The sequence below is a fragment of the Erpetoichthys calabaricus genome, chromosome 9, assembly GCF_900747795.2.
Source record: "Erpetoichthys calabaricus chromosome 9, fErpCal1.3, whole genome shotgun sequence".
Classification (NCBI taxonomy): domain Eukaryota; kingdom Metazoa; phylum Chordata; class Cladistia; order Polypteriformes; family Polypteridae; genus Erpetoichthys; species Erpetoichthys calabaricus.
The window spans coordinates 7,034,151-7,058,986 of NC_041402.2; the positions used below are offsets into that span (position 1 = coordinate 7,034,151).

General features: G+C 43.4%; 1 protein-coding gene across 3 annotated transcripts in view; it reads left to right on the top strand.

The window, feature by feature from the left end:
- The window catches only part of gpsm1b (G protein signaling modulator 1b), a 248,614-nt gene that overhangs the window by 77,483 nt on the left and 146,295 nt on the right, over positions 1-24,836 (top strand). For 2 of the 3 annotated variants that reach the window (XM_051931590.1, XM_051931591.1), the window contains exons 2-5: positions 2,129-2,526; positions 10,004-10,225; positions 14,975-15,110; positions 17,273-17,415. In XM_051931590.1, the coding sequence (XP_051787550.1) occupies positions 2,363-2,526; positions 10,004-10,225; positions 14,975-15,110; positions 17,273-17,415 (665 nt within the window). In that variant the 5' untranslated portion in view covers positions 2,129-2,362. The remainder of the gene's footprint in view (positions 1-2,128; positions 2,527-10,003; positions 10,226-14,974; positions 15,111-17,272; positions 17,416-24,836) is intronic. The other variant, XM_051931592.1, reaches the window with a different exon arrangement.

A 24,836-nucleotide genomic window follows, 5' to 3' on the forward strand; every position in this document is an offset into this window, starting at 1 on the left:
TCGATCTGTCACGTTCATTCAATTCTTGTCTAACAATCCTATCTTCAGGCGTTTCTTTTAAAAAATTTTGTATGAATCCACGATTCTGATTTCGAAGTTTCGTGACAGCATCCAGATGAATTTTGTGACTTACGTGACGCTTCAAGTAATCAATTTTCCATTCACCCCATTTCTTTCCTGAACTCCATTCTCCGTCAACTCCTGCTTTAAGACAAAACGTACAAACAACGTCTTCCGTTTCACGATATTTAAAAATTTCTCCGAGTTTCACATTCTTATGTCCGGACCCATTTGGCAGGATGGTTTCAACCGAATAATCTGTTAACCATTCCTTCTTGAAGTTATTGCGGCTTCTCTTTGTCGCATTACATAGCAGTTCATCTTGAGCTTTGCGCTTCGACATTTTCATAAATAATGAAAAGAAATTGTAAAGTTCAAATTTTTATTTTTTACTGCGAATTTGCGAAAACAGTAATTTAACGAACGTTATGAATGCGAACTGGACCGGACCGGAACTTCCGACCTTTCAGTAGACAACATCATGGACTTTAATTGAAATATAGACCAGCTGAATGGTGGGAAAGTGCACCAATCACGCGGTCACCGGTCACATGCCATATTACACCAGCCAAGGCCCAACTTCGCCCAAGGCCAAAGTTTACTTCGTTATTATGCCGATTGAATCATGTAGCCCGAGACTCCCGAGTCACGCAGGCAACAGGATTCCCGCCAGGCCGCAGTCCGCCGGCACGTGATTTTACGAAAATTAACAAATCGGCCGCCACGTGCGCTAGGATTAAAAGTTGTGCGCCAAGGTTAAACAGTTGGTGCGCCAGCGCACGCTAGCGCAGCTTAGAGGGAACGTTGCCCACAAAGTAAGGCTCACTCATCCTTACAGCACCCCCTGGAGGCACCCATGAAACCCAACAGGGCTGGTCCAAGCCAAAGAACTCTAGTTCCCATGATGCCCTGTGGGAATGCAGGGCACTGAGGCCACCCATGGGAGGTGCTGCCATCTTGCCTTTTGCAGGGTGTCTGCCTCTGTCCTTCCGCATTGAGGGCGTCCGGGCTTGGTAAAGTCCCTGTCCGTCCCTCACACTATCTATCTGTGAAATGGATAAAATTACCTATCTGCATGTGTGTTATTTAGCACCTTTCATATTTGCCTTTTAATTACAATTTGTTTTATAATTGGCATTTCTGTCTGTTATGTAGCACCTTTCATTTTATCTGTTCTATCTGTCCATCTTTTATTGGCCTTTCCCTCTCTCTGTCTATCTGTCTAGATCAGGGTTCCTCAATCACAGTCCTGGAGGACTGCAGTGGCTGCAGGTTTTTGCTCCAGCCCAGTTGCTTAATAAGAAGCACTTATTGCTCAAGTGACAGTCCTGCTTCACTTTAGTTTTCTCGCTCGTTAGGATTTCGAACCCTTATTGCTTATTTCAGTCTCAAACAGCTGTATTCTTGATTTTTAATTGCTTGTAATTAGCAAGGACATGCAACTGACAAAAGAGACCAGCATTTCTCATTTTAGCTTGTTACCATTTACACCCGTGTGTATTTATCATGCACTATTGGGTTTAATTAAATACTTGGAAGGAAAGTGAAGAGAAAAAAGTGAAGGACTGAGAATTACTCGCACATTTTAGCCTTCAAATTATTTGGGTGATATTCTTAGAAAGGGAAAGAACATCTAGGATATGAGAATTACCTGACATAGCAGAGCACTAACAAACCATGAAATTAAATTATTGTCAACAATTGCTTTCTAATTAAGCAACTGGGTTAGAACAACAACCTGCAGCCACTGGGGCCCTCCAGGACTGTGATTGAGGACCCCTGGTCTAGATGATATAGTGCCTTTCACAGTTATCTTGTATATCACCTTTCATTACTATCTGCATTGTCTCTCTAACCATAATATCACATATTACCTATCTACAGTATCTCTCCATGAAATGAAATCAAAATGTAACATATCTAATTGTGTATTATGGAGCACCTCTTTAAATGACTTGTTTTTCTGTATAACTTTCATTTCTTTCTATATATTTCGTCTGTACTCTTGTCAGTCTCTTATATAGTGCCTTTCATATCTTTCCATCTTGCCTTTCATGAAACTCGACAGATAAGCGGAATCTGCTGCTATGGTCCCAGACTCCAGCGTCTTACAATTTTGCTTCTCCTGCCTTCTTCCTTTTTTGACGAGCGGTGAAGCCATCTTTCCCGAAAGGCCACTTTGTGTCCCTCATGTATAAGCTTGACCTCCGTGGACCCCTTGCGGACTTCACGATGATGTCCTTCATTTTCAACTGATGAAACTTTGCAGCCAATTTTTTTGTAAATTCTTTTTTTCCTGAAAATGTCCACCGTGGATCTGCAGCACCGGGCAGCGGGACTCAGCGTGGCCGAAAAAGCCATGTGCCAGCTGGTCCACCAGGGACCCCGGCCGCGCTCTTCTCTACGCCCTCTTCGCTCGGAGCTCGGACTTTACGTGGAGAGGATTCACAACCTGCAGAAGAAGAGGTAATCGAGGAGGATTCACTGTAGAAAAATGATACTGTATTGTAATGTGAAGGATGCGTTTATCCCATGGCGAGACACAGTCGGCGCTCGTTCAGGGTCACGTAGGTGCTCTGTAGGCAGTGACAGGCGCGTTGAACAAACATGGATTTGCTCATTTAACACCCTGATAACACTGAATTGGTAATGGACAGCCAGAGCAACATCAGGCAGGGTGCAAGAACCCCCACAGTCCACCAGAAGGCGCCCTCCCTCGTAGTTTGGAGTGGACACCCGCATGAAGTGACGAGAACACCGAGAGAAAACACACAAGAACATGGAGAGAACATTCTATAACTCCACACAAGGCCAGGTAGTGGAGCTGTTAGACAGTAGAGCTGACCACTTCCCAAATGTGCAAAAAAAACGTTTACAGAACTCATTGATCTTTACTTTATGAAGGTTTATAGGGTTATGATGGTCATCTTCAATAGTGAGGACCACCAAAATCAAACCTCAGCGGGTATATGAGGTACACATGGTTGGGGGGGGGGGGGTCTTTTTATCCCAAGCTACACTCGTTGTTTCTGACAGCCGTTGAACCATGCTGTATCAGTAAAGCTTTTCAGCAGTGTGCCCCCTAGTGGCTTGGCTTGACTGTCCATTCCTTAACTGGCTTGTCTCGTTCGGAGTTGTGGGGAATTTGTGAATATCCCAGCAGCATTGGGTTCTGAGTGGGAGACAACCTTGGACCGAATGCTAGTTTTGAGTCGCCATTTGATGCTGTATACCATCAGAACCTCCTCTGATGTTGTAAACCGCTGGGTTGGCTTGTGGGCTGCCGCATGTGGGTCTTGACTCGCTATTGTTTGTTTTAGTAGTGGGTCATGTGGTGGGTCGCCGCTTCGACGCATGTGTTCAATACCCCCTCCAGCTTTGACGATCGAGGTTGAGTCACCAAGTGGGTCCCTTTCCTATGGGATACTTTATTCGGAGCCAGATGAAGCCCATTTAGAGCCCTAGGTGGGGATGGGGATGGCGCCTCTCGGTGCCCAAAGTAGGTACTCAGTATTAGAGTTCAACGACCTTGTCCCCCATAGTGTCCGGAGCACGCGGCCCTTCAGTTTCATATTTGCTGCCCCTTTTTGTTCATAATCAAATCAAACCAAATAGCCTTTTACTGTCAATTCACTATGTGTGCACAACATACAGGAGAATTGAAATACTGTTTCTCTCTCAACTTCTTAGTACGATAAAATATAAAAAAAAAGTATAACATACGTTGTAATGTGAGATTTTACATATAACTTGATAAATATTTTGTATGCCTTTATTTGTAATTTAGGCAAAGCAATGTAATTTAGTGTTACTTTGGTGAGAGGCATTCGTGTTTGCCCGTTTTACGACTGAGTTTCTTTGAATTTTTACGACAGGATTTGGGGTGAATGTGCTTTAAACCAGTTTGGCGAGTGTTTTCTCTGCTTTAGTCTTTCAACCCCCGCAAGAAAGCCATAAAGACATATGGTCTTGGGGGTGGCAGGTTACCCCATTGGTCTGAAGTATGGCAGTTTGGAATTGGCTTGGATCAGAAGCTTTTAAGTACCATGATGTCCTATTGGCTGTAGGGGTTGGACAGAGAATCTAGAAATCTGCTTGTTCAACCACATTCTCTCTCTTACCAACCAACATATGATGAAGAAGTATCTCTCTCTTGCTGACCTGTGATGATGAAGACAACACAATGAAGAGCACAGTTTAGCAGCCATTTTGAACAGACATGTGGCTGTAAGCTGAGCACCAATGATGCCTTAACTAGAGACATTTAAGTAACTACAAGTCTGTGTGCCGCCTGAACTACATATCATTTAATCAGGTTGTATGGTTGCCAGTATTCAAATGTACTTTGCATTTTGTTATTATTTATGAATATTATCAGTAATACATTATTTTATATGTAACTTCTGCTTGTCTTTTTACTACATCTAATTGCCTGAGGTTATAGATATAGAAGGGAAGGTGGGGATAAGTTTTATAAAATATATTATAAACAGTGGTAAGTCTGTGAGATTAGGCATTCTAACACTACATATTAATAATACAATAGGGGAAAGTAGAGCAATATATATTACTCTACCACGATAAAACAACATATAAGATAAACTAGGGGGCTTCGCTCACCAACCCCCGTGTTTGGTTTTCCAGATACACACTTTTAAGATTTTTATTTTTTCTTTGAATTGTTGCTATTTCATTAGTTTCACTTTTATTTCAGAACTTATGTAAAAACAATATTTGGAATCTTTCGAGTTCCAACATGCTGAATCTTTTAAATGAGATCCATGAGACACGTGTTTAATGACTTTGTACCATAATTCAGGATAGGTTTCTCTGTTTGGAATTTCAGCACAGACAAAGTGATCGACATCATCAGCAGTTAATAATTTTTTTTGTAAAGTAACCAATAAATACATGTAAAGTAAAACACGTTTTTGAAATTCTCTGACTTAAACTTCAAAGCCTTACAATATTTACATACTTCTGACATATCACCTGTGTCCATATATTCGATCTCTATTCTCCCTTTCGTTATTTCTCCGAGTAATAATTTCTCTTTTTTTGCACTAATGCAATGTTTACTTTCTTTTTTTTGACACTTTTGTTTTTTTCTGCTTTCATATTCTGTATCTCGCTCTACATGTGTTTCTCGCCTATATGTTTTTTTTTTTTTTGAGTCTTTTGAATTCCAGTTTTCATTATCTCTAACCTGCTCTGCATGTGTTTGGCCCCCTTGTTTTGTAACCGCTTTATGACGTTTTACTTTGTTTTCTACTCTTTGTCTTTTATTTCTGACCTTGCTTTGTCCTGCTTTTTTTCCAATGACACCTGGTCCGTGGTGATTATTTTCCCTTTTTAGAGTAATAATTTCCATTTGTTTGCGCTACTGCAATCTTTACTTTCTTTTTTTTATACTTTCTAATTTCCCTAGTTTCATATTCTTTAACTTTCTTACATTTGTATCGCGCCAACATTTTTTATTTTGTGCCTTTCGAATTCCACTGCTTTCATAATCTGCTCTGCATGTGTATAGCGCCAACGTTTGTCAACGTCTTTATGAAGTTCTACTTTGTCTTTTACTCCGTCTTTTAATTCTGAGCCCGATTGGACGTGCTTTGTTTCAGTTCCACTTGTTACAGGCTGATAATTACTTTCCTTATTTTCTGAATTTGCACCTCGATTATTTTTTTCTTTTTTGCTCATTTTATTCTCTCCAACGCTTTTGAGTCTCTTTTCTCCGCGCTGCTTTCTTCTTTGCTTAGTTGTCGACGTTTCATTTATAACGTATTGTCCTTATACGCTTTATATGCGCTGAGACCCAGGATCTGTGTGTGCTCAAATCCTTCACACGACTGAATGTTTTGCTGCCCCGTTGTCTTATTTGATATTAATAGGGCATGTCTTGTAAGAATCTCATGTTCTACATCATCACAAGACAGTCCTGGGTCAATCTCTTGGCACAGTGTCTCATGTTTAAGGTCCTCGCGGGTCTTTTAACTGTCTTCCGTGATCTTAACTTGAAGAACATGTCTCGACGCCCTATTGTTTCTCTCCAAGATTTTTTTTTATAATAGAGAACATTAGAACTTGTAAAGTAGACCTGTGTACAATGTGCAATAGTCATTAGTGCAAAAGCCAATTACAGTAAAAAAAAAAAAAAAAAATGAGAAGATGCATTATAGAGTAGCTTATGAGATGTACAAAAAGACAAACATCAGCAGATGTTGAGTCTTTATATACTACCAGCTGAGGTAGGGTACTTGGTAGATAGTGACTTTTGTTATGGTCCAGGGGCAGGGGGCAAGGGGGGAAGGCAGTGGACAGAGTTTAGCATCCGGACAGCTTGGTGGATGAAGCTGTTAGACAGTCTTGTGGAGCGGGCCCGCAGGCTCTAGTACCTTTTCCCTGAGGGTAGGAGTCCAAAAAGAGAGTGAAAGGGGTGGGAGGAGTCACCAGCAATGCTGATGGCTCTACGGGTGTGGAAAATGTCCTTAAGGGAGGGCAGTGGAGCACCAATGATCTTATTGGCCGCATCCACTATGCGTTGCAGGGACTTCCTACAGGAGGCAATACAGCTTCTATACCACATAGAGATGCAGCTGGTGAGGATGCTCTCGATTGTGCACATGATAATAATAATAATAATAATTCATTACATTTATATAGGGGTGGAACTTATGCTCTTCTCAGTTTGCGTACAAAGTAGAGGCGGGAATGAGCTTTCTTGGCCAGTGATGTGGTGTAATCTGACCAGGAGAGGTCCTCGGAGATGTACGTCCCCAGGAACTTGGTGCTACTCACCCTTTCCACAGCTACACCATTGATGGTCAGATGGTCATAATGTGGAATTTAAGGGGTGTGTATCCCTTAACTTTCATAAACGGCAGCCCTAATGGATTCACCAGCTCAGGGGTGTAATCACCATTATGTATTTTTTGGTAAGGCTGTCCCATGTCGCCTATAGCAAAATCCGCCACTGACTTTATTTCATCCATCCATTATCCAACCCTCTATATCCTAACTACAGGGTCACGGGGGACTGCTGGAGCCAATCCCAGCCAGCACAGGGCGCAAGGCAGGAAACAAACCCCAGGCAGGGCGCCAGCCCACCACAGGGCACACACACACACACCAAACACACACTAGGGACAATTTAGAATCACCAATGCACCTAACCTGCATGTCTTTGGACTGTGGGAGGAAACCCACACAGACTCGGGGAGAACATGCAAACTCCATGCAGGGAGGACCCGGAAAGCGAACCCGGATCTCCTTACTGCAAGGCAGCAGCACTACCCACTGCGCCACCGTGCTGCCCGACTTTATTTCATAACTTTCCTAATTGGTAAGGTGCAGTATGGGGTTAAACATGGGGAAAATTGTAACAAAGTCCATCCATTATCCAACCCGCTATATCCTAACAATGGGTTCCGGGGGTCTGCTGGAGCCAATCCCAGCCAACACAGGGCACAAGGCAGGAACAAATCCTAGATGGAGCACCAGCCCACTGCAGGACACACATACACACCCACACACCCGGGACAATTTAGGATCGCCAATGCACCTAACCTGCATGTCTTTGGACTGTGGGAGGAAACTCATGCAGACACAGGGAGAACATGCAAACTCCACGCAGGGAGGACCTGGGAAGCGAACCCAAGTCTCCTAACTGCGAGGCAGCAGTGCTACCACTGCGCCACCATGCCGCCCTTATTAGAGATTCATCCTTCCATCCATTATCCAACCCGCTATATCCTAACACAGGGTCACAGGGGTCTGCTGGAGCCAATCCCAGCCAACACAGGGTGTAAGGCAGGAACAAACCCCAGGCAGGGCGCCAGCCACACACACACATCAAGCACACACTAGGGACAATTTAGGATCGCCGATCCACCTAACCTACATGTCTTTGGACTGTGGGAGGAAACTCACGCAGACACGGGGAGAATATGCAAACTCCACGCAGGAAGCGAACCCGGGTCTCCTAACTGCAAGGCAGCAGCGCTACCCACTGCGCCACTATGCTGCCATGTAACATAAGGTGCCTGCCATAATGCTAGGGACACAAACACGTGACCTGTTGCTTAAAGTGCACATTGCAGGCTTCCATTTAAAAAGATTTGCACACATTTCTGTCCCCACACTTTTTTTCTACCTGGTCCCCCTACCCCCCCCATTTCAGAGCACCATAATGTTTGGGACACAGCATTGGCAGGTCTGTTAAATCCATTATATTTAGCACTTTGTCGCATATCCCTTGAATGCAATGACTGCTTGAAGTCTGCGATTCACAGATGTGCTGAGGATCTTCTCTGGTGATGCTCTGCCAAGCCTCTGATGCAGGGTGACTGGCTTGGCCATTCCAGAATTTTCCTCAGCAGTATGTTTGGCTCATCATCTTGTCGTAGGATGAAGTGCCATCCATTGAGTTTGGAGCTCACTTACTGCATCTTGAGCAGATCAGATGTTTCTACTGTAACAAAAGACGTTATATGGGTGCCGACCCGACACAGACTTACAACGGAGGCATGTTAAAATAAACCAAAATGATTTTTATTTTCTTTCAGACATGGCCCACAGGCACAACACAGTCCCAAAACACACAAGTGATAACAAAAGTACAAACACTCTTCCTTTCCTCCATTCCTCACAGCAGCTTTGTCCTCCTCCTCCCGACTCAGGCTCCTGGAGTGGTGGCCGCTGGCCCCTTTTATAGTCCACCCAGAAGTGCTCCAGGTGCTTGATTGCCGAATTCTGGCTTCCGGGTGTGGCGAAAACACTGCCCATAAGGGCACAGGAGTCCCAGCTACAGCAGCGCCTGCAGGACCCAACAGGGCTGTACCAAACTCCAATTCCCATGGAGCCCTGCGAGAGACTAAGGCACCGCTCCAACCCAGGGGGGTCGCCATTTAACATCCAGGGAGATTTATTGAATGGTCCATGGCTGCTCCCCCTGAACATATACTGAAGGGCCGTCCCTGCCGGCATGGGCCAGAGCGTCCACCACACTACACACCTCAGAGTTATTGGGCCACTGCTGTCATTGAAGAGAAATGGGACAGCCATACATGCCCAAGCCATAACACCCACAGCGCCGCCATCTGTAACAGATGAGGTGGTCTGCTTTGCCGTTCCTTTTGGTCTCCACACTTTGTTGTCATCATCACTCTGATGAGGTTCATCTTGGTCTCGTCTGCCCACAAGACCTTTTTCCCAGAATTCTGCAGGCTCTTTTTAATCATTTGTAACAAACTAATCTGGCCATCCTGTTTTTGTGGTTTCCATCTTGTAGTGTGGCCTCTGTGTTTCTGCTCACAAAGTCTTCTGCTGATAGTCATCTCTGACTCACACACACACACACACATTGGCCCTCTGTTTCTGGTCTGTCAGACAGGCGTTTGGGGCTTTTTCTTGACCATAGTGAGGATTCTTCTCTCATTCTTTGGCCTACCAGCCCCTTTGTGATTACTGAGCCCACCAATGTGTTCTGTCTTCTTCGTGATATTCCAGACAGTCCTGAGGTTTCACTGATGGCTTCTTTGACTTCCATTGGCACAGCTCTTGTCCTCAAGTTGAACGATGGCAGCTACAGACTCCAAAGGGGAGAAGCAGGCTGAGGTATCTTATGAAACCCACCTGAGTGATCACAAACACCTGGGATGTCAATTGTCTCAAATGTTATTGTGCCCTGAAATATGGTGACCGTGTAGAAAACGTGTGCTGTGTGACTGAAATGTCTCCCCTTAAATGAAAGTCTGCACTGTGAACTTTAATCACAAGTCTGAATTGTGTGATTTGTAAATTTAAACCGTGGAGCAGAGGGGGAAATCAAAAAAAAAAAAAAAAGTGTCTTTGTGTCCCAAACCTTATGTAGGGGCACGGTGCCTGTCATGCTCTGGGGAAGGCCCAGTATCAGAATCCTGATTGGTCACTTTTTGTGTTTCAGGATGGAGGCGTCCTGTTTGGAGCTGGCTCTGGAAGGAGAACGCCTGTGCAAATGTGGAGACTTTAAGGGGGGCACAGCCTTCTTCGAGGCAGCGGTCCAGGTTGGTACAGAAGACTTGAAGACGCTGAGCGCCATCTACAGCCAACTGGGCAATGCCTACTTCTACCTGAAAGAATATGCCAAAGCCTTGGAGTACCATCGCCATGACCTCATGCTGGCCAGGTATGGATGTTTTTTCTTGCTACTGGCTCAGGCTGGTAATCACCTTTGTCCTGTCTGATGTTGTGCTCTATTATGCTGTATTATCCTTTGTAATGGACAGCAAACAAGGACTGGTGTCCCTGCAGGGGACCAGGGAAAAAAGGAAGGATGTTCCCTGCCTTAGCTTAGCAATACTTAGCCTTAGCAATACTGATGCTTTGTGCAGAAGCCGACTATACTTCCTTAGAAGGCTGGCGTCCTTCAACATCTGCAATAAGATGCTGCAGATGTTCTATCAGACAGTTGTGGCGAGTGCCCTCTTCTACACAGTGGTGTGCTGGGGAGGCAGCATAAAGAAGAGAGACGTCTCACGCCTGGACAAACTGGTGAGTGAGGCAGGCTCTATTGTAGGCACGGAGCTGGACAGTTTGACATCCGTGGCAGAGCGACGGGCGCTGAGCAGACTCCTGTCAATCATGGAGAATCCACTGCATCCACTGAACAGGATCATCTCCAGACAGAGAAGCAGCTTCAGCGACAGACCTGTTGTCACCCTCCTGCTCCACTGACAGACTGAGCAGATCGTTCCTTCCCCACACTATGTGACTCTTCAATTCCACCCGGGCGGGGGGGGGGGGGGGGGGGGGGGGGGGGGGGGTAAATGTTAACATTATACATGTTATACCTGCATTTTTTTATCACTCTTTAATATTATTTCTTTATCAGTATGCTACTGCTGGAGTATTTGAATTTCCCCTTGGGATTAATAAAATATCTATCTATCTAGCTAAACAACTGGATATGCTGGCATCCCTGCTGGGACAGCTTCAAGTCCCTGACCTGATCAAGAGGCCAATATAATGGTAACAGAGCAGAAGTAAACCTGCACAGACTATCCCTGATACACTAGACAGCAGCATATCTGAGTTATGGCCACCTGCAGGGCATGCTGGGAGCTGTAGTCCCAAGGAACAGTCCTGTTGGGTTCCATGAAGGACACAAAGGGGATGCTGCAGAGATTAGTGAACCCTACTTTGTGGGGCTTCCTTCTGACCCAGAAGCACTCTGGGACAGATCATGTCCTAGCATTGGAGGTACTCCTAGGTCAAAGATAAAGGGAGCCGCTCTTCCTTACCCAGGTTAGAGTTGGAGTTGGGAGTGGAAGACGGACAAAGATCACCTGGGAGGAGTAGAGGACAAGAGAGTGACAGAGATAGAGTTATGTGGTGGCTTGTGCAAATATATGGGGCTTGTGTCTTTGAGGTTGTGTCTGGGGTTTGGGGGGCTGCAGTGCCTCCTACAGGTCACACCATAAAGACCTTTATTAAACTGTGGAGCCTTTATTGGCAAGAGAAATGCTTTTTGAAACTAAAACTACACAAAGGATGCCCTCAAGGGGAAAACAAATTATTGAATGAAGTTACAAGAACAAAGTCAATCTGCTGCCCCAGTGGGCATTCCTGTACAAGTGCCACTCATTTTCTTGCCCCGACTATCTGGTGTCTTGGCTTTTATACTTTTCTGTCTTTCAAATCCAACTGAAGTGCCTCTGTCTACACTGTCTACAGATAAAGGTGATATACAGTATTGAGACGCCTTGCCATTACACCAACAGGGACTTTACAGTACAATACAATACAATTTATTTTTTTTATAGTCCAAAATCACACAAGAAGTGCCGCAATGGGCTTTAACAGACCCTGCCTTTTGACAGCCCCCCAGCCTTGACTCTCTAAAACGACAAAGAAAATCTCCCAAAAAAGGGGAAAAAAATGGAAGAAACTTTGGGAAAGGCAGTTAGTTCAAAGGTAGGTTGGGCGTGCAGTGGGTGTCAAAAAAAAATAAAAAATGGTGGGGGTCCCCTTGGCCTGGTCCAGCCACTCAATAATGAAGATCCTGTTAGCCGGATCACCCTCGGGTAATCGCGCCACATGGCCCTAGTGCCGTAACTGACTCTCCCTCACAATGCAGGTCATGTGCCTCATTCGGGACTCCGTGAGCAACACAAAGTCACACTAGCGGGACCCAAGGATTCTCCGAACAGACACAGGAGTCCAGTCTTCATCTCAGGTCACTGGATAGCGTCCATGTCCAGGACTCTGAAGACTTGGACCTTCGTCCTTTTGCAGAGATATCGGTGGCACCACACACCTCTTTTCCAGCGACCTCATGACCCCCCCATGGTCTCCCAATCTGTTTACTGAGTTCATAGGAAGAGTCACCAGAGACATGAATGTCACTGCACTCTCTCACGCAGACATAATTTAAAAAAATTATATTTTCAGACTCAGAAAGGTGTAATATGTCAAGATTGATTCAAAATCTCAAGGTTGATTTTTCTTACGATTCCTATACTTTCTCTATACTATGAATATGAGAAAGTAAAAGTATTAGTAGAGTGTGACATATTGTCACCAGAGACAGGAATGTCACCGCCATGGTAAGTAAACCTCTCGACGAGGTCGACACTCTCTCTGCAGACAGACCCACTGCTGATGGCCGTGCCCAAGTGGTCACAGATTTGTTCTAAATCACCACATGTGTGATTAGGCATGGCTTTGATATTACCGTATTTACTCGTGTACCACACGCCCTCGTGTAAGACCTGCACCCTAATTTTTACAAAGAAAATCTCGAAAAAAAATTTTCCCCGTGTACGACATGCGTTGTGATTGTATAGGAAGCATTTAGGGCATATTTTCCTCGAAATGCCCTTCTGTTTTTGTTGCATGACGAAAGTTTTTCTTTCTTCCGTTGCACGAGCGAGAGAGTGAGTGCAAGCGAGCGAGAGAGAGAAAGAGACAGAGCGCGTGAGAGAGAGAGAGAGAGAGAGAGACAGACAGACAGACAGACAGTGTGATAGAGAGAGCAAGACAGCCCAAGCAGAAGAAGTAAACATTGCAGAAAAAAATTTCCTTGTGTATAACGCGCACCTGATTTTCTAATGCTAATTTTCGGGAAAAAATGTGCAAGTGGTACATGCGTAAATACGGTATATTGATATTGTGACGTATCTCACTACTGCATGGAGTGTTGGGGGTGGAGTCTTTGTGATGATCTCAGGGCACCTCCCTAGAGAGAGGGTGAGAGGGGAACGAATGGTTAAAGAGCAGGAAGGGGCAGACAAGTGGAAGGCTACCTGTTTGTTTTATTATTGGAAGTGTCCCAGTGACCCAGACACGGAGCAGTAGGGCACCGTTTATATCGCGGCACAACAATTAAAAAGCCAGCCAGCATTTTGAAGATTCCCCCAAACCCCAAAAGAAGTGGCCCCTTTGTGTCTTATTTGACAGGTCATCTCAGGATCATGGACCACTACCACCATTTCTAGACACGGGACAATGAGCTGCATTGCAAGTAAGTAAGTCAAATTTATTTATAAAACACTTTCCACTCACAGGCATCACAAAGTGCTGTACAATAAAATAAAAGAACAAAGAAGTTATAATGAAAATAAAAACTAGGAGGCTGTGCCCCCTGCTTGCTGCGCTTGCCAACTCCCGGGCGGGTGCTACACGCTGGCCTCTTTGTGATTCTGCCGCTCGCGTATGTACAATTTAAACAGATTGTTATTTTCATGGGAATTGTTACATACGAGGGTTGTCTGGGTTCCGCGCGGAATTTTATCGTTTGTCGAGTGTCAGCCAGTGGAAACCTGTTCTGCTGGGCCCCTATGCTCGTGTGGCACCCAGGCAATTGCCCAGCGTGCCCATGCATTAAGGCAACCCTGATGATATCATAGAAATAAGAGTAAGGAGTCCATCAGGTAAGCCGATTTGTGTTTGTAGGCATCAGAAAAAATGTAGGCCCCTATGCTCGTGTGGCACCCGGGTAATTGCCCAGCGTGCCCATGCATTAAGACGGCCCTGATGATATCATAGAAATAACAGTATGGAGTCCATCAGGTAAGCTGATTTGTATTTCCAAGTTATGAATTATTTATCACAACGTCTCAGAGAGTGGCAGAGTGTGACACGTTGGTCAATGATTAACCTCAAGAGGTCCAAGGCTCCTCGGCCCGACAGGCCATGAGTAGGCTGTATAGGGGTGAGAAGTGGCAGTGAATGAGAAAGTCTTCAGACCCCCCTTCACTTTTGCACACTTTTATTGTGTTGAAGGTTTCATTTGAAATGGATACATTTGCCATGTTTGCCCACGGGAAGTCAAACACAATGACCCCTTTTATTGGCTAACTAAAAAGATTACAATTTTCAAGCTTTCGCGGCAACTCAGGCCCATTCTTTCAGGCGGTGTATCATTTTGGAAATTTGACATGAACCAGACATATCTGATGTTTTTTCAACACTAGTTAAAACAAAATGTTCTTGTCAACTGCTTTGACTACACAGCCGATTTAACAATGTCTCTTGTAAAGCTCCTTTGGCCCCATGATGGACTTCAGGCCTGATGTTGAATGTAGACTGATTTCTGCAAATGATAATATGTCACTCCCGTCACCAAGGTGGACTTCCAGCCTAATGGTGGATGTGGCCTGATTTCCACAAATGATGATGATATGTTACTGGCGGCCTGACAGTGGATGTCTGCGAAGGTTTTGAAGATCTCCCGATGTCTCGGAGGGTTTTGTGTTGACGTCCTGCCATAGGGTTCTCTAAACAGGCCTGTTTAATTTTGCATGTCAGAGTGACATATCCAGAAGCCGCATTCATCCAAGTATCAGGCTTTGTCACACATACTGTACAATCATCAGTCTGCTTTTGTATAATGTCACTTGCTTATGTGTCTCCCTGTGTGTCTGTCCTCCTGTAGGACGATTGGCGATCGTATCGGAGAAGGAAAAGCCAGCGGGAACTTGGGGAACACTTTGAAAGTCCTGGGGCGGTTTGAAGAAGCAGCTGTGTGCTGTCATAGACACCTCGATATTTCCCGTGAGCTGCATGATAAGGTGAGTCCTCTTCTGTTTCATTCTTTTTACTAATGCCATTAGTTTTGACTAGGATGGCATGATACCGCTTTGGTAGGCACTGCCACTTCATGTATCTGACATCCTGGCCTTGAATCTGGCAGCCAGTTCCTTTCTGTGTTGAGCTTGCATTTTCTCTCTCTATCTGTGTGGGCTCTACTCCAGGTAATAGGAGTTTTCTTCAGTATTAACAAAGATGAGCATGTCAACTGGCGACTTTAAATTGACTCCAGCGTAAGTGTGAGTGAGACCTGAGATGGCCTGGTGACTTGTCTGGCATTGGCTGAGACAGACTCCGGCTCCTTCGATCCCTAACTCAGGTAAAGCAGGTTTCGGAATATTCTGTTCTGTTCTTCATGATCCATTCTGCAGGCTGAGTGTCCCACATAAAATAATCAAGCATATACTGTACAAGAGAAGAGTTGGGGTCCCAGCCGGATAAATCCAGTTTTAAAAATAAAGGGATAGGAAAAGAGCAGAAGCAGTGATATTTCCTCCAGTGAAAAGCACCCTGCTTGCTATGGTAGTGTCCCCTCCAGCATACTCTAGTAGACTGATGACTTAACTCTGGCCTTTGGTGGTGGTACAACTTGGGAACCAGAAGAGGCAGATCCTGGAAGGAACATGATGAAAATGATCACGTGACCTAACACAAAAGGCATTTATGTAAATAAAAATAAAATGGTAATAAAATCAACTTTTTAAATGCCAAATTGTTAAATTGATGTCAGAAACTGAAATCTCACATATCAAAACCCCCAAATAAACTAAAATACATAAGCTTGGACAAATGTTTGAACATTACGTAAGTAAGTAAAGTTTAGTTATATAGCACCTTTCATAAACATAAAGTCACATAGTGCTTCACATCCACCTTAATAAAAGGATAAGTGTCTGTGCGTCTGTGTATCTTCATTTCCATCTGTTTGGTACTGTATATCTCATTCCAATAGATGGTGCATCACAAACATTTGTAGTAATAAAATGCATTGCTTTTGTCATTCCAACAAATGGTGCATCACAAACATTAACACTGCTTTTATGAATCCCATACCAAATACAGCAGAGATATATACATTGTATTTGTCATTCCAACAGATGGTGCGTCACAAACATTTGTAGTAATAAAATTAATTGCATTTGTCATTCCAACAAATGGTGCATCACAAACATTAACACTGCTTTTTTCGAATCCCAAACCAAATACAGCAGAGACATATGCATTGCATTTTTCATTTCAGATAGATAGATAGATAGATACTTTATTAATCCCAAGGGGAAATTCAACAGATGGTGCATCACAAGCATTAGTAGAAATAAAATGCATTGCATTTGTTATTCCAACAGATGGTGCATCACAACATTTGTAGTAATAAAATGCATCACATTTGTCATTCTAACAAGTGATGCATCACAAACATTAACACTGCTTTTTATGAATCCCATATCAAATACAGCAGAGACATATGCATTGCATTTGTCATTCCAACAGATGGTACATTACAAACATTTGTAGTAATGCATTTTGTTACTTTGTGCATGACAAAACCTTTCCAGTAGATGTTACGCTACAGACGTTAACACTGAGATTCTCAGTGATTACTTGGATTTCAATCCGTATTAGGCAAGTGGCACAGGTAGTATACAATAAATACATACATATGCATATGTATAAAATCAGTAATTAAAAAACTCACAAAAATGATAACTATTACATAACTAAAATAATATATAACCTGTGATTAACCAAATTCCTTTCTAAAAAAAATAATGTAAGTCTGAAAGTGCTCACAGAGTAGAGGGCCAGAGGAAGTGAATTTTTGAGTCTTGGAGATTCTGTCTATTATATAGCACCTTTCACATATCTTTATCCTATCTATCTATCTATCTATCTATCTATCTATCTATCTATCTATCTATCTATCTATCTATCTATCTATCTATCTATCTATCTATCTATCTATTACATAGTGCCTTTCATATCTATCTATCTATCTATCTATCTATCTATCTATCTATCTATCTATCTATCTATCTATCTATCTATCTATCTATCAAATAAAGCTTAATTGTGAAGGTGTCTTGTGATAGTTGCAAAGATGGGGGGCTGTATCATTTGATCTGCTTCTGCTCTTGTTTTTCAGGTGGGAGAGGCACGGGCACTGTATAACACTGGGAATGTGTACCATGCCAAAGGCAAACAGCAGTCATGGAGCTGCACCCAAGATCCTGGGGACCTGCCACCTGAAGTGCGTGACACCCTCGAGAAAGCCACCGATTTCTACAAGTAAGTCCTGCAGATAGAAGTCATGGGAGTGCAGAAGGTGATTGAACACCTCTGACTCTGAGCAGACTGTGCTGTTTGTACAGCTTATTGTGCAGCTGAGCCTTGAGGCAGATAACCACATTATCAATATACAAGGTCCATCACCCAAAACTCCTTCCAACAACCATCATGTGACTGCCATGCAAAAAGTATTGCATAGCAACAGACACAGATGGGAGGAGTCAACTGAAAAAGGTGTGAAAAGAAAATGGACTGGCCTGGAGCCTCAGCTTGTTCCTAGAATTCAGTGCAACCAAAATGCAGCCTGGAGCAGAGTGTCAGTGTGTTCTCAATATACAATGCCAGTAAAAGAGAAAACTAGTAGCAGAGCACCAGTTTGTTCTCAGCATGCAATGCAGGTAAAACAACAAACAGAGAGATGCCTCGGCTTGAGCCACAACATACAATACAGGCAAAAGAACAGATGGGGCGGAGCCTGAGCTCATTCCCAGTGTACAACACAGGTAAAAGAACAGACTGGGGCGGAGCCTCAACTTGTTGCCAATACACAAAGGAGATAAAAGATCAAAGGGCAGACCCTCAGAATATTCCTGACATTAATCTATAAAACCAAAGGTGCAAGACATATTCAAGTGCTCCTCTGCATCCATCCATCCATCATTCCCAGTATACCATGCCAGTTCTCAGCATACAACACAGGTTAAAGAAGAGACTGGGGTAGAGCCTGAGCTTGTACCCCTACATACATTGAAGGCAGGAAGGACAGACTAGAGGCTTGAGCTTCAGCTCATATCCCAATACACAATGCAGACCCTCAGAACAGACTGGGGCGGAGCCTCAGCTAAATCCCAAACATAACAATGCAGAGTAAAGAACAGATTTAGAGGATGGAGCCTCAGCTCCTTTTTAACATGCAATGCGATCGAAAGACTTGACAGAGGCAGAACCTCAGCTTGTTGCCAACATACAATGGAGATAAAAGATCAGACTAGTGGCAGACCTTCAGAATATTCCTGACATCTATCCTCTTTAATAAAACCCCTGTGTGCGTCCATGTGTCCGTGTCTGTGTGTCTTCTGGTGAAGTACGCATGCTTCAAAGCAGATGCTTCAAAGGCCGCCTGACACGTCACACAAGACAGAGAGGGCAGGACATATAAAATATCGCGCGGCTGATCCAATCGGATTTCGGTAAATGAGGTAAGACCTAAAACATAACGCACGAAAAATCCAATCAGGTACTAAGACGCGGAGACCAGCTTCCCCAAAGAGGTGGGATTAGTGTTTGTTGTTGTGCAAGTGTTCACTTTGAGGATGTCAGATTTGCGATTAGCAAACTTGGCCTGGTAAAGTGTAAAGTGTCAGTCGTTGAAGGGGTTTTCCTAAATATACAAATTTTCATGATATTACAATAGGATGACTTTTAAAAGTTGATTTATTTCTGCGCACATAAAATCCGTTGCTAGGGAGACGCCACACATACAATAATCAGCTGCACGCCAGCACAGATTAAAATACTTGCTGGAGAGACGTATTACTGTGAGAGAAAATTAAAGGCACACAATACAGTGACGCATATTACAGCCACATACAAGCCAGGATTACTGTAACAGAAAATAGACGGTCCCTTGCCATTTAATATAGACTGTTCCTACTAATGTTTATGCACTACTGTTCTAGCACCCATTATTGTAATGGGCTTAATGTCTAATACAGTGGTGTGAAAAACTATTTGCCCCCTTCCTGATTTCTTATTCTTTTGCATGTTTGTCACACAAAATGTTTCTGATCATCAAACACATTTAACCATTAGTCAAATATAACACAAGTAAACACAAAATGCAGTTTTTAAATGATGGTGTTTATTATTTAGGGAGAAAAAAAATCCAAACCTACATGGCCCTGTGTGAAAAAGTAATTACCCCCTTGTTAAAAAATAACCTAACTGTGGTGTATCACACCTGAGTTCAATTTCCGTAGCCACCCCCAGGCCTGATTACTGCCATACCTGTTTCAATCAAGAAATCACTTAAATAGGAGCTGCCTGACACAGAGAAGTAGACCAAAAGCACCTCAAAAGCTAGACATCATGCCAAGATCCAAAGAAATTCAGGAACAAATGAGAACAGAAGTAATTGAGATCTATCAGTCTGGTAAAGGTTATAAAGCCATTTCTAAAGCTTTGGGACTCCAGTGAACCACAGTGAGAGCCATTATCCACAAATGGCAAAAACATGGAACAGTGGTGAACCTTCCCAGGAGTGGCCGGCCGACCAAAATTACCCCAAGAGCGCAGAGACGACTCATCCGAGAGGTCACAAAAGACCCCAGGACAACGTCTAAAGAACTGCAGGCCTCACTTGCCTCAATTAAGGTCAGTGTTCACGACTCCACCATAAGAAAGAGACTGGGCAAAAACGGCCTGCATGGCAGATTTCCAAGACGCAAACCACTGTTAAGCAAAAAGAACATTAGGGCTCGTCTCAATTTTGCTAAGAAACATCTCAATGATTGCCAAGACTTTTGGGAAAATACCTTGTGGACTGATGAGTCAAAAGTTGAACTTTTTGGAAGGCAAATGTCCCGTTACATCTGGCGTAAAAGGAACACAGCATTTCAGAAAAAGAACATCATACCAACAGTAAAAATATGGTGGTGGTAGTGTGATGGTCTGGGGTTGTTTTGCTGCTTCAGGACCTGGAAGGCTTGCTGTGATAGATGGAACCATGAATTCTACTGTCTACCAAAAAATCCTGAAGGAGAATGTCCGGCCATCTGTTCGTCAACTCAAGCTGAAGCGATCTTGGTGCTGCAACAGGACAATGACCCAAAAACACACCAGCAAATCCACCTCTGAATGGCTGAAGAAAAACAAAATGAAGACTTTGGAGTGGCCTAGTCAAAGTCCTGACCTGAATCCCAATTGAGATGCTATGGCATGACCTTAAAAAGGCGGTTCATGCTAGAAAACCCTCAAATAATTCTGAATTACAACAATTTTGCAAAGATGAGTGGGCCAAAATTCCTCCAGAGCGCTGTGAAAGACTCATTGCAAGTTATCGCAAACGCTTGATTGCAGTTATTGCTGCTAAGGGTGGCCCAACCAGTTATTAGGTTCAGGGGGCAATTACTTTTTCACACAGGGCCATGTAGGTTTGGATTTTTTTTTCTCCCTAAATAATAAAAACCATCATTTAAAAACTGCATTTTGTGTTTACTTGTGTTATATTTGACTAATGGTTAAATGTGTTTTGATGATCAGAAACATTTTTGTGTGACAAACATGCAAAAGAATAAGAAATCAGGAAGGGGGCAAATAGTTTTTCACACCACTGTATATATATAAAAGTCAACGTGTGTATGTATGTATGTTCCAGCATCACGTCCAAACGGCTGGAGTGATTTTTCTGAAGCTTGGTACACATGTTTCTCAATGGTTGACTAAAAATACTGTAGGGTGAAATCAGCCCTAGCCCACCCTCTTCTGGGTAGGCTGGGGGGTGATCTTACAGTCTTGTATGCACGTTATCATTCAGTTGACACTCGGAACGACCACCAGAGGGAGAACTGGAGGTGACTGCCAGCATTCTTTATGTTTGAGCACCACCGCATCCCTGTTGCTTTTGAAATTAAACAGAGTTCTGCGCGTGCAAATATGTGTGTCTGTCCTTCCCGGAAGTGAGACGTAGAGTTGGGGTGAGGGTTCCAGCTCCGAGAATACACAAGCAAGGCCAGCGCACCGGCAAAAGGAAACCTCCAAAGAAAGACAGTCTCTTAGCTGCTAATGCACAAACGATGCGAGCACGTTGGCAGCACGAACCCTCATAGCAGAGAGATGCCCAGAGTAGTTCTGACCATTTCAATACTTTCTAGGACCCCGTGCTTTTAACAGTATAGGCTTACACAGTTAGCATATAGCAGGTGACTGCCAGCATTCTTTATGTTTGAGCAGCACTGCGCCCCTGTTGCTTTTCAATTTAAATAGAGTTGGCCGGTTCTGAGCGTCAACTGGATAATAACATACATACAAGATCGCAAGACAAGGACATTACTGAGTCTTTAGTGTTTGTTAATTTATTTTCATTTTTAAAGTTGTGTTTTTTAATTATGTTTTTCTCAAACAATTAAAAAAAACACTTTGTTTTCCTCCTGTGCAACGCTGGGTATTTCAGCTAGTTAGTCTATAAGACCCAAGGTGCAAGACACATTCAGGTGCTCCTCTGCATCCATCCATCCATCATTCCCCGTATACCAGGCCTGTAAAAGACTAAACTAGTGACAGAAGCTCAGTTTGTTCTCAACATACAACACAGGTGAAAGAAAAGGCTGGGGTGGAGCCTGAGCTTGTACCCCCTACATACATAAAAGGCAGGAAGGACAGACTAGAGGCGGAGCTTCAGCTTATACCCCAACACAACGATGTAGACAAAAGAACAGACTGGGGCGGAGCCTCAGCTCATTCCCAGTATACAATGCAGGTAAAAGAGCAGACTGGGGAGGAGCCTCAGTACATTCTTAACATACAATACTGGGAAAACAACAGACTTGAGTAGAGCTTCAGCTACTATGCCAACATATAATGCAGGCAAAAGAACAGACCAGGGCCAGAGCCTCAGCTTGTACCCCAACACACAATACAGACAAAATAAAAGATGGGGTGGAGCCTCAGCTCATTCCCAGTATACAACCCAGGTAAAAGAACAGACTGGAGCAGAGCCTGAGCTTCTACCCCCTACATACATAAAAGGCAGTAAGGACAGACTAGAGGCGGAGTTTCAGCTCATACCCCAACACACGATGCAGACAAAAGAGCAGATGGGGCGGAGCCTCAGTACATTCTTAACATACAGCGCTGGTCATACAACAGACTGGAGTAGAAATTCAGCTTGTTGCCAACATACAATAAAGATAAAAGATCAGACTAGTGGCAGACCCTCAGAATATTCCTGACATTAATCTATAAAACCCAAGGTGCAAGACACATTCAGGTGCTCCTCTGCATCCATCCATCCATCCATCATTCCCAGTATACCAGGCCTGTAAAAGAATGCACAAGTGGCAGAAGCTCAGTTTGTTCTCAACATACAACACAGATAAAAGAAGAGACTGGGGTGGAGCCTGAGCTTGTACCCCCTACATGCATAAAAGGCAGGAAGGACAGACTAGAGGCGGAGCTTCAGCTCATATCCCAACACACAATGCAGACCCTTAGAACAGACTGGGGCAGAGCCTCAGCTAAATCCCAAACATAACAATGCAGGTTAAAGAACAGACTGGGGTGGAGCCCTTGGCTCCTTTTTAGCATGCAATGTTATCTAAAGACTAGACAGGGGCAGAGCCTCAGCTTGTTGCTAATATACAATGGAGATAAAAGACCAGACGCTCAGAATATTCCTGATGTTAATCTATAAAACCCAAGGTGTGAGAAACCTTCAGGTGCTCCTATGCATCCATTCCATTTTCGAATTCAAGTGTTATGTTATGATTGACTGATTAAAGCAACATGGCCCCCTTGTGGCTTCCAAATCCAAACTTAGGGTTGTCAGAGTTGTTATTTATAAACTTTGACAGTAACCCCACTGGTTGGCACTGCTGCATCACAGATCCAGTGTTCTGGGTAGCCTGGGCCTACTGGGATATTCCCAAAGATGTGCAGGTTAAGTTAATCTGGCTACTCTAAATTGGCCCTTCGTGGTGGAGTATGTGAGTGGGCTCTGTGACCCTAAATTAGAGTCTGAGAATGTTATGTGTGAGGTTAGGGGTCTTTGGCTCAGTTCCTGGAGGGTCTCACTGGCTGCAAGGTTTAATTCCAACTAATTTCTTAATCAGTAGCCAATTACTACTGATGTAGTGACAGACATTGTTGTCTTGATTTGAATTTTTTTTTTAATTTTATTTATTAATTTTATTGTAATCATTTCATACAAATAGATTAATATATATATACAAAAAAGAATTGAAGACAAATCAAACCCCACCCTTGAGAAGGAAAGCATTGCTAAAGGGGAATTGCTTAGGGTTTTTAATAGGGCAAAAATAAACAAAATAAAGGAAAAAAAAAAAAGATATATATATATATATATATATAATATATATATATATATATATATATATATATATATATATATATATATATATATATATATATATATATAGATTAGATAATTTGATAAATTAATTTTAATTTTTAAGATACTGATGTCTAAATTGCTTATTCATTTAAGAGGTCAACAAGTATGAAAGTGACCAAAACAAAAACTTGCTGCCCATATGGCCCTCCAGGATCTGAAGTTGACACTCCTGTTGTACAATGCAGAGCTTTAGCCACTAGGGGGCCACATTACCTCAATTGTAACATCACTCAGAGTCTTTGGCTCAGTTCCTGGAGGGTCTCACTGGTCTCAGCTTTTCATTCCAGGCAGTTTATTAGTTAGAAGTCAGTTACTGCTGATGAAGAAACAGACTTTGTCATCTTGGTTTGTCATTCTTGCTTATTTTTGCCTGAATCAACAAGGCCTGAGATGCTCAAAATCTAAAAACCTTTGTATGGCATCTCCGAAAAAGAAAGCAGATCACATTAGAAAAGTCTGGTGTGTCAGAGTGAGTGCACTGCCAGGCTGTAATGCCAGGGGTCTCAAATTCTGTTCTTGGAGGAGCCACATTGCTGCAACTCATCTTAAAATTCAAAGCCAATTCTGCTCCTTAATCATGCAACATGTTAATTTATTTCATTACATGGCATAGCAGTGCAAACTTGGTTCAGTTAGCAGCAGCAAACAATTAAGAAAGCAGCTGAAATGGAAAGCAGCAGCCAATGGGACACTCCAGGAGCTGAGATGAGACCCCCGTGCTATGTTATGACTGACCGATTCTCAGAACAGCTTGGCATTTTCATTTGTTCAGGTCACCTCGATTCAGCCTGCGATGGACTGGTGCCCTGTGCCAGGTTTATGCCCAGGCGAAGAGCTGAATTCATGGGCACCCCGCAACAGCAGAGACGGGGGCTCCAGCCTGAAATTACAGATTTATAGTAGGACCCCAATTTAGCATTTTCACACATTTAACATTGTTCTTGATGTACAATAAGCTCTTTTAAGGCTATGCTTTTGACGGGTCAGATTCATTTTGTGACTGATCCAAGTCTCATGAGCCCCTCCTGAATGTGCTCCATACCCACAAAATGAATGACAGATGCAACCCAAAAGTTGCTGGTTGTTTACATCATCTTAGTGCGGGATGTCTGCAGATTTGTATGCTCGTGATTGGCAAGCTCATTTTGTCTTCTGACTTCAACATGGTCAACCACCAGATCCTCTTTGCCACCTTCTCCAACTTTGGCATCATTGGGACTGCCCACAGATGGTCTGAGTCCTATCTTTTGGGCAGGCCCTATGTGTCCTGGCACAAAGAGTTATCACGGGT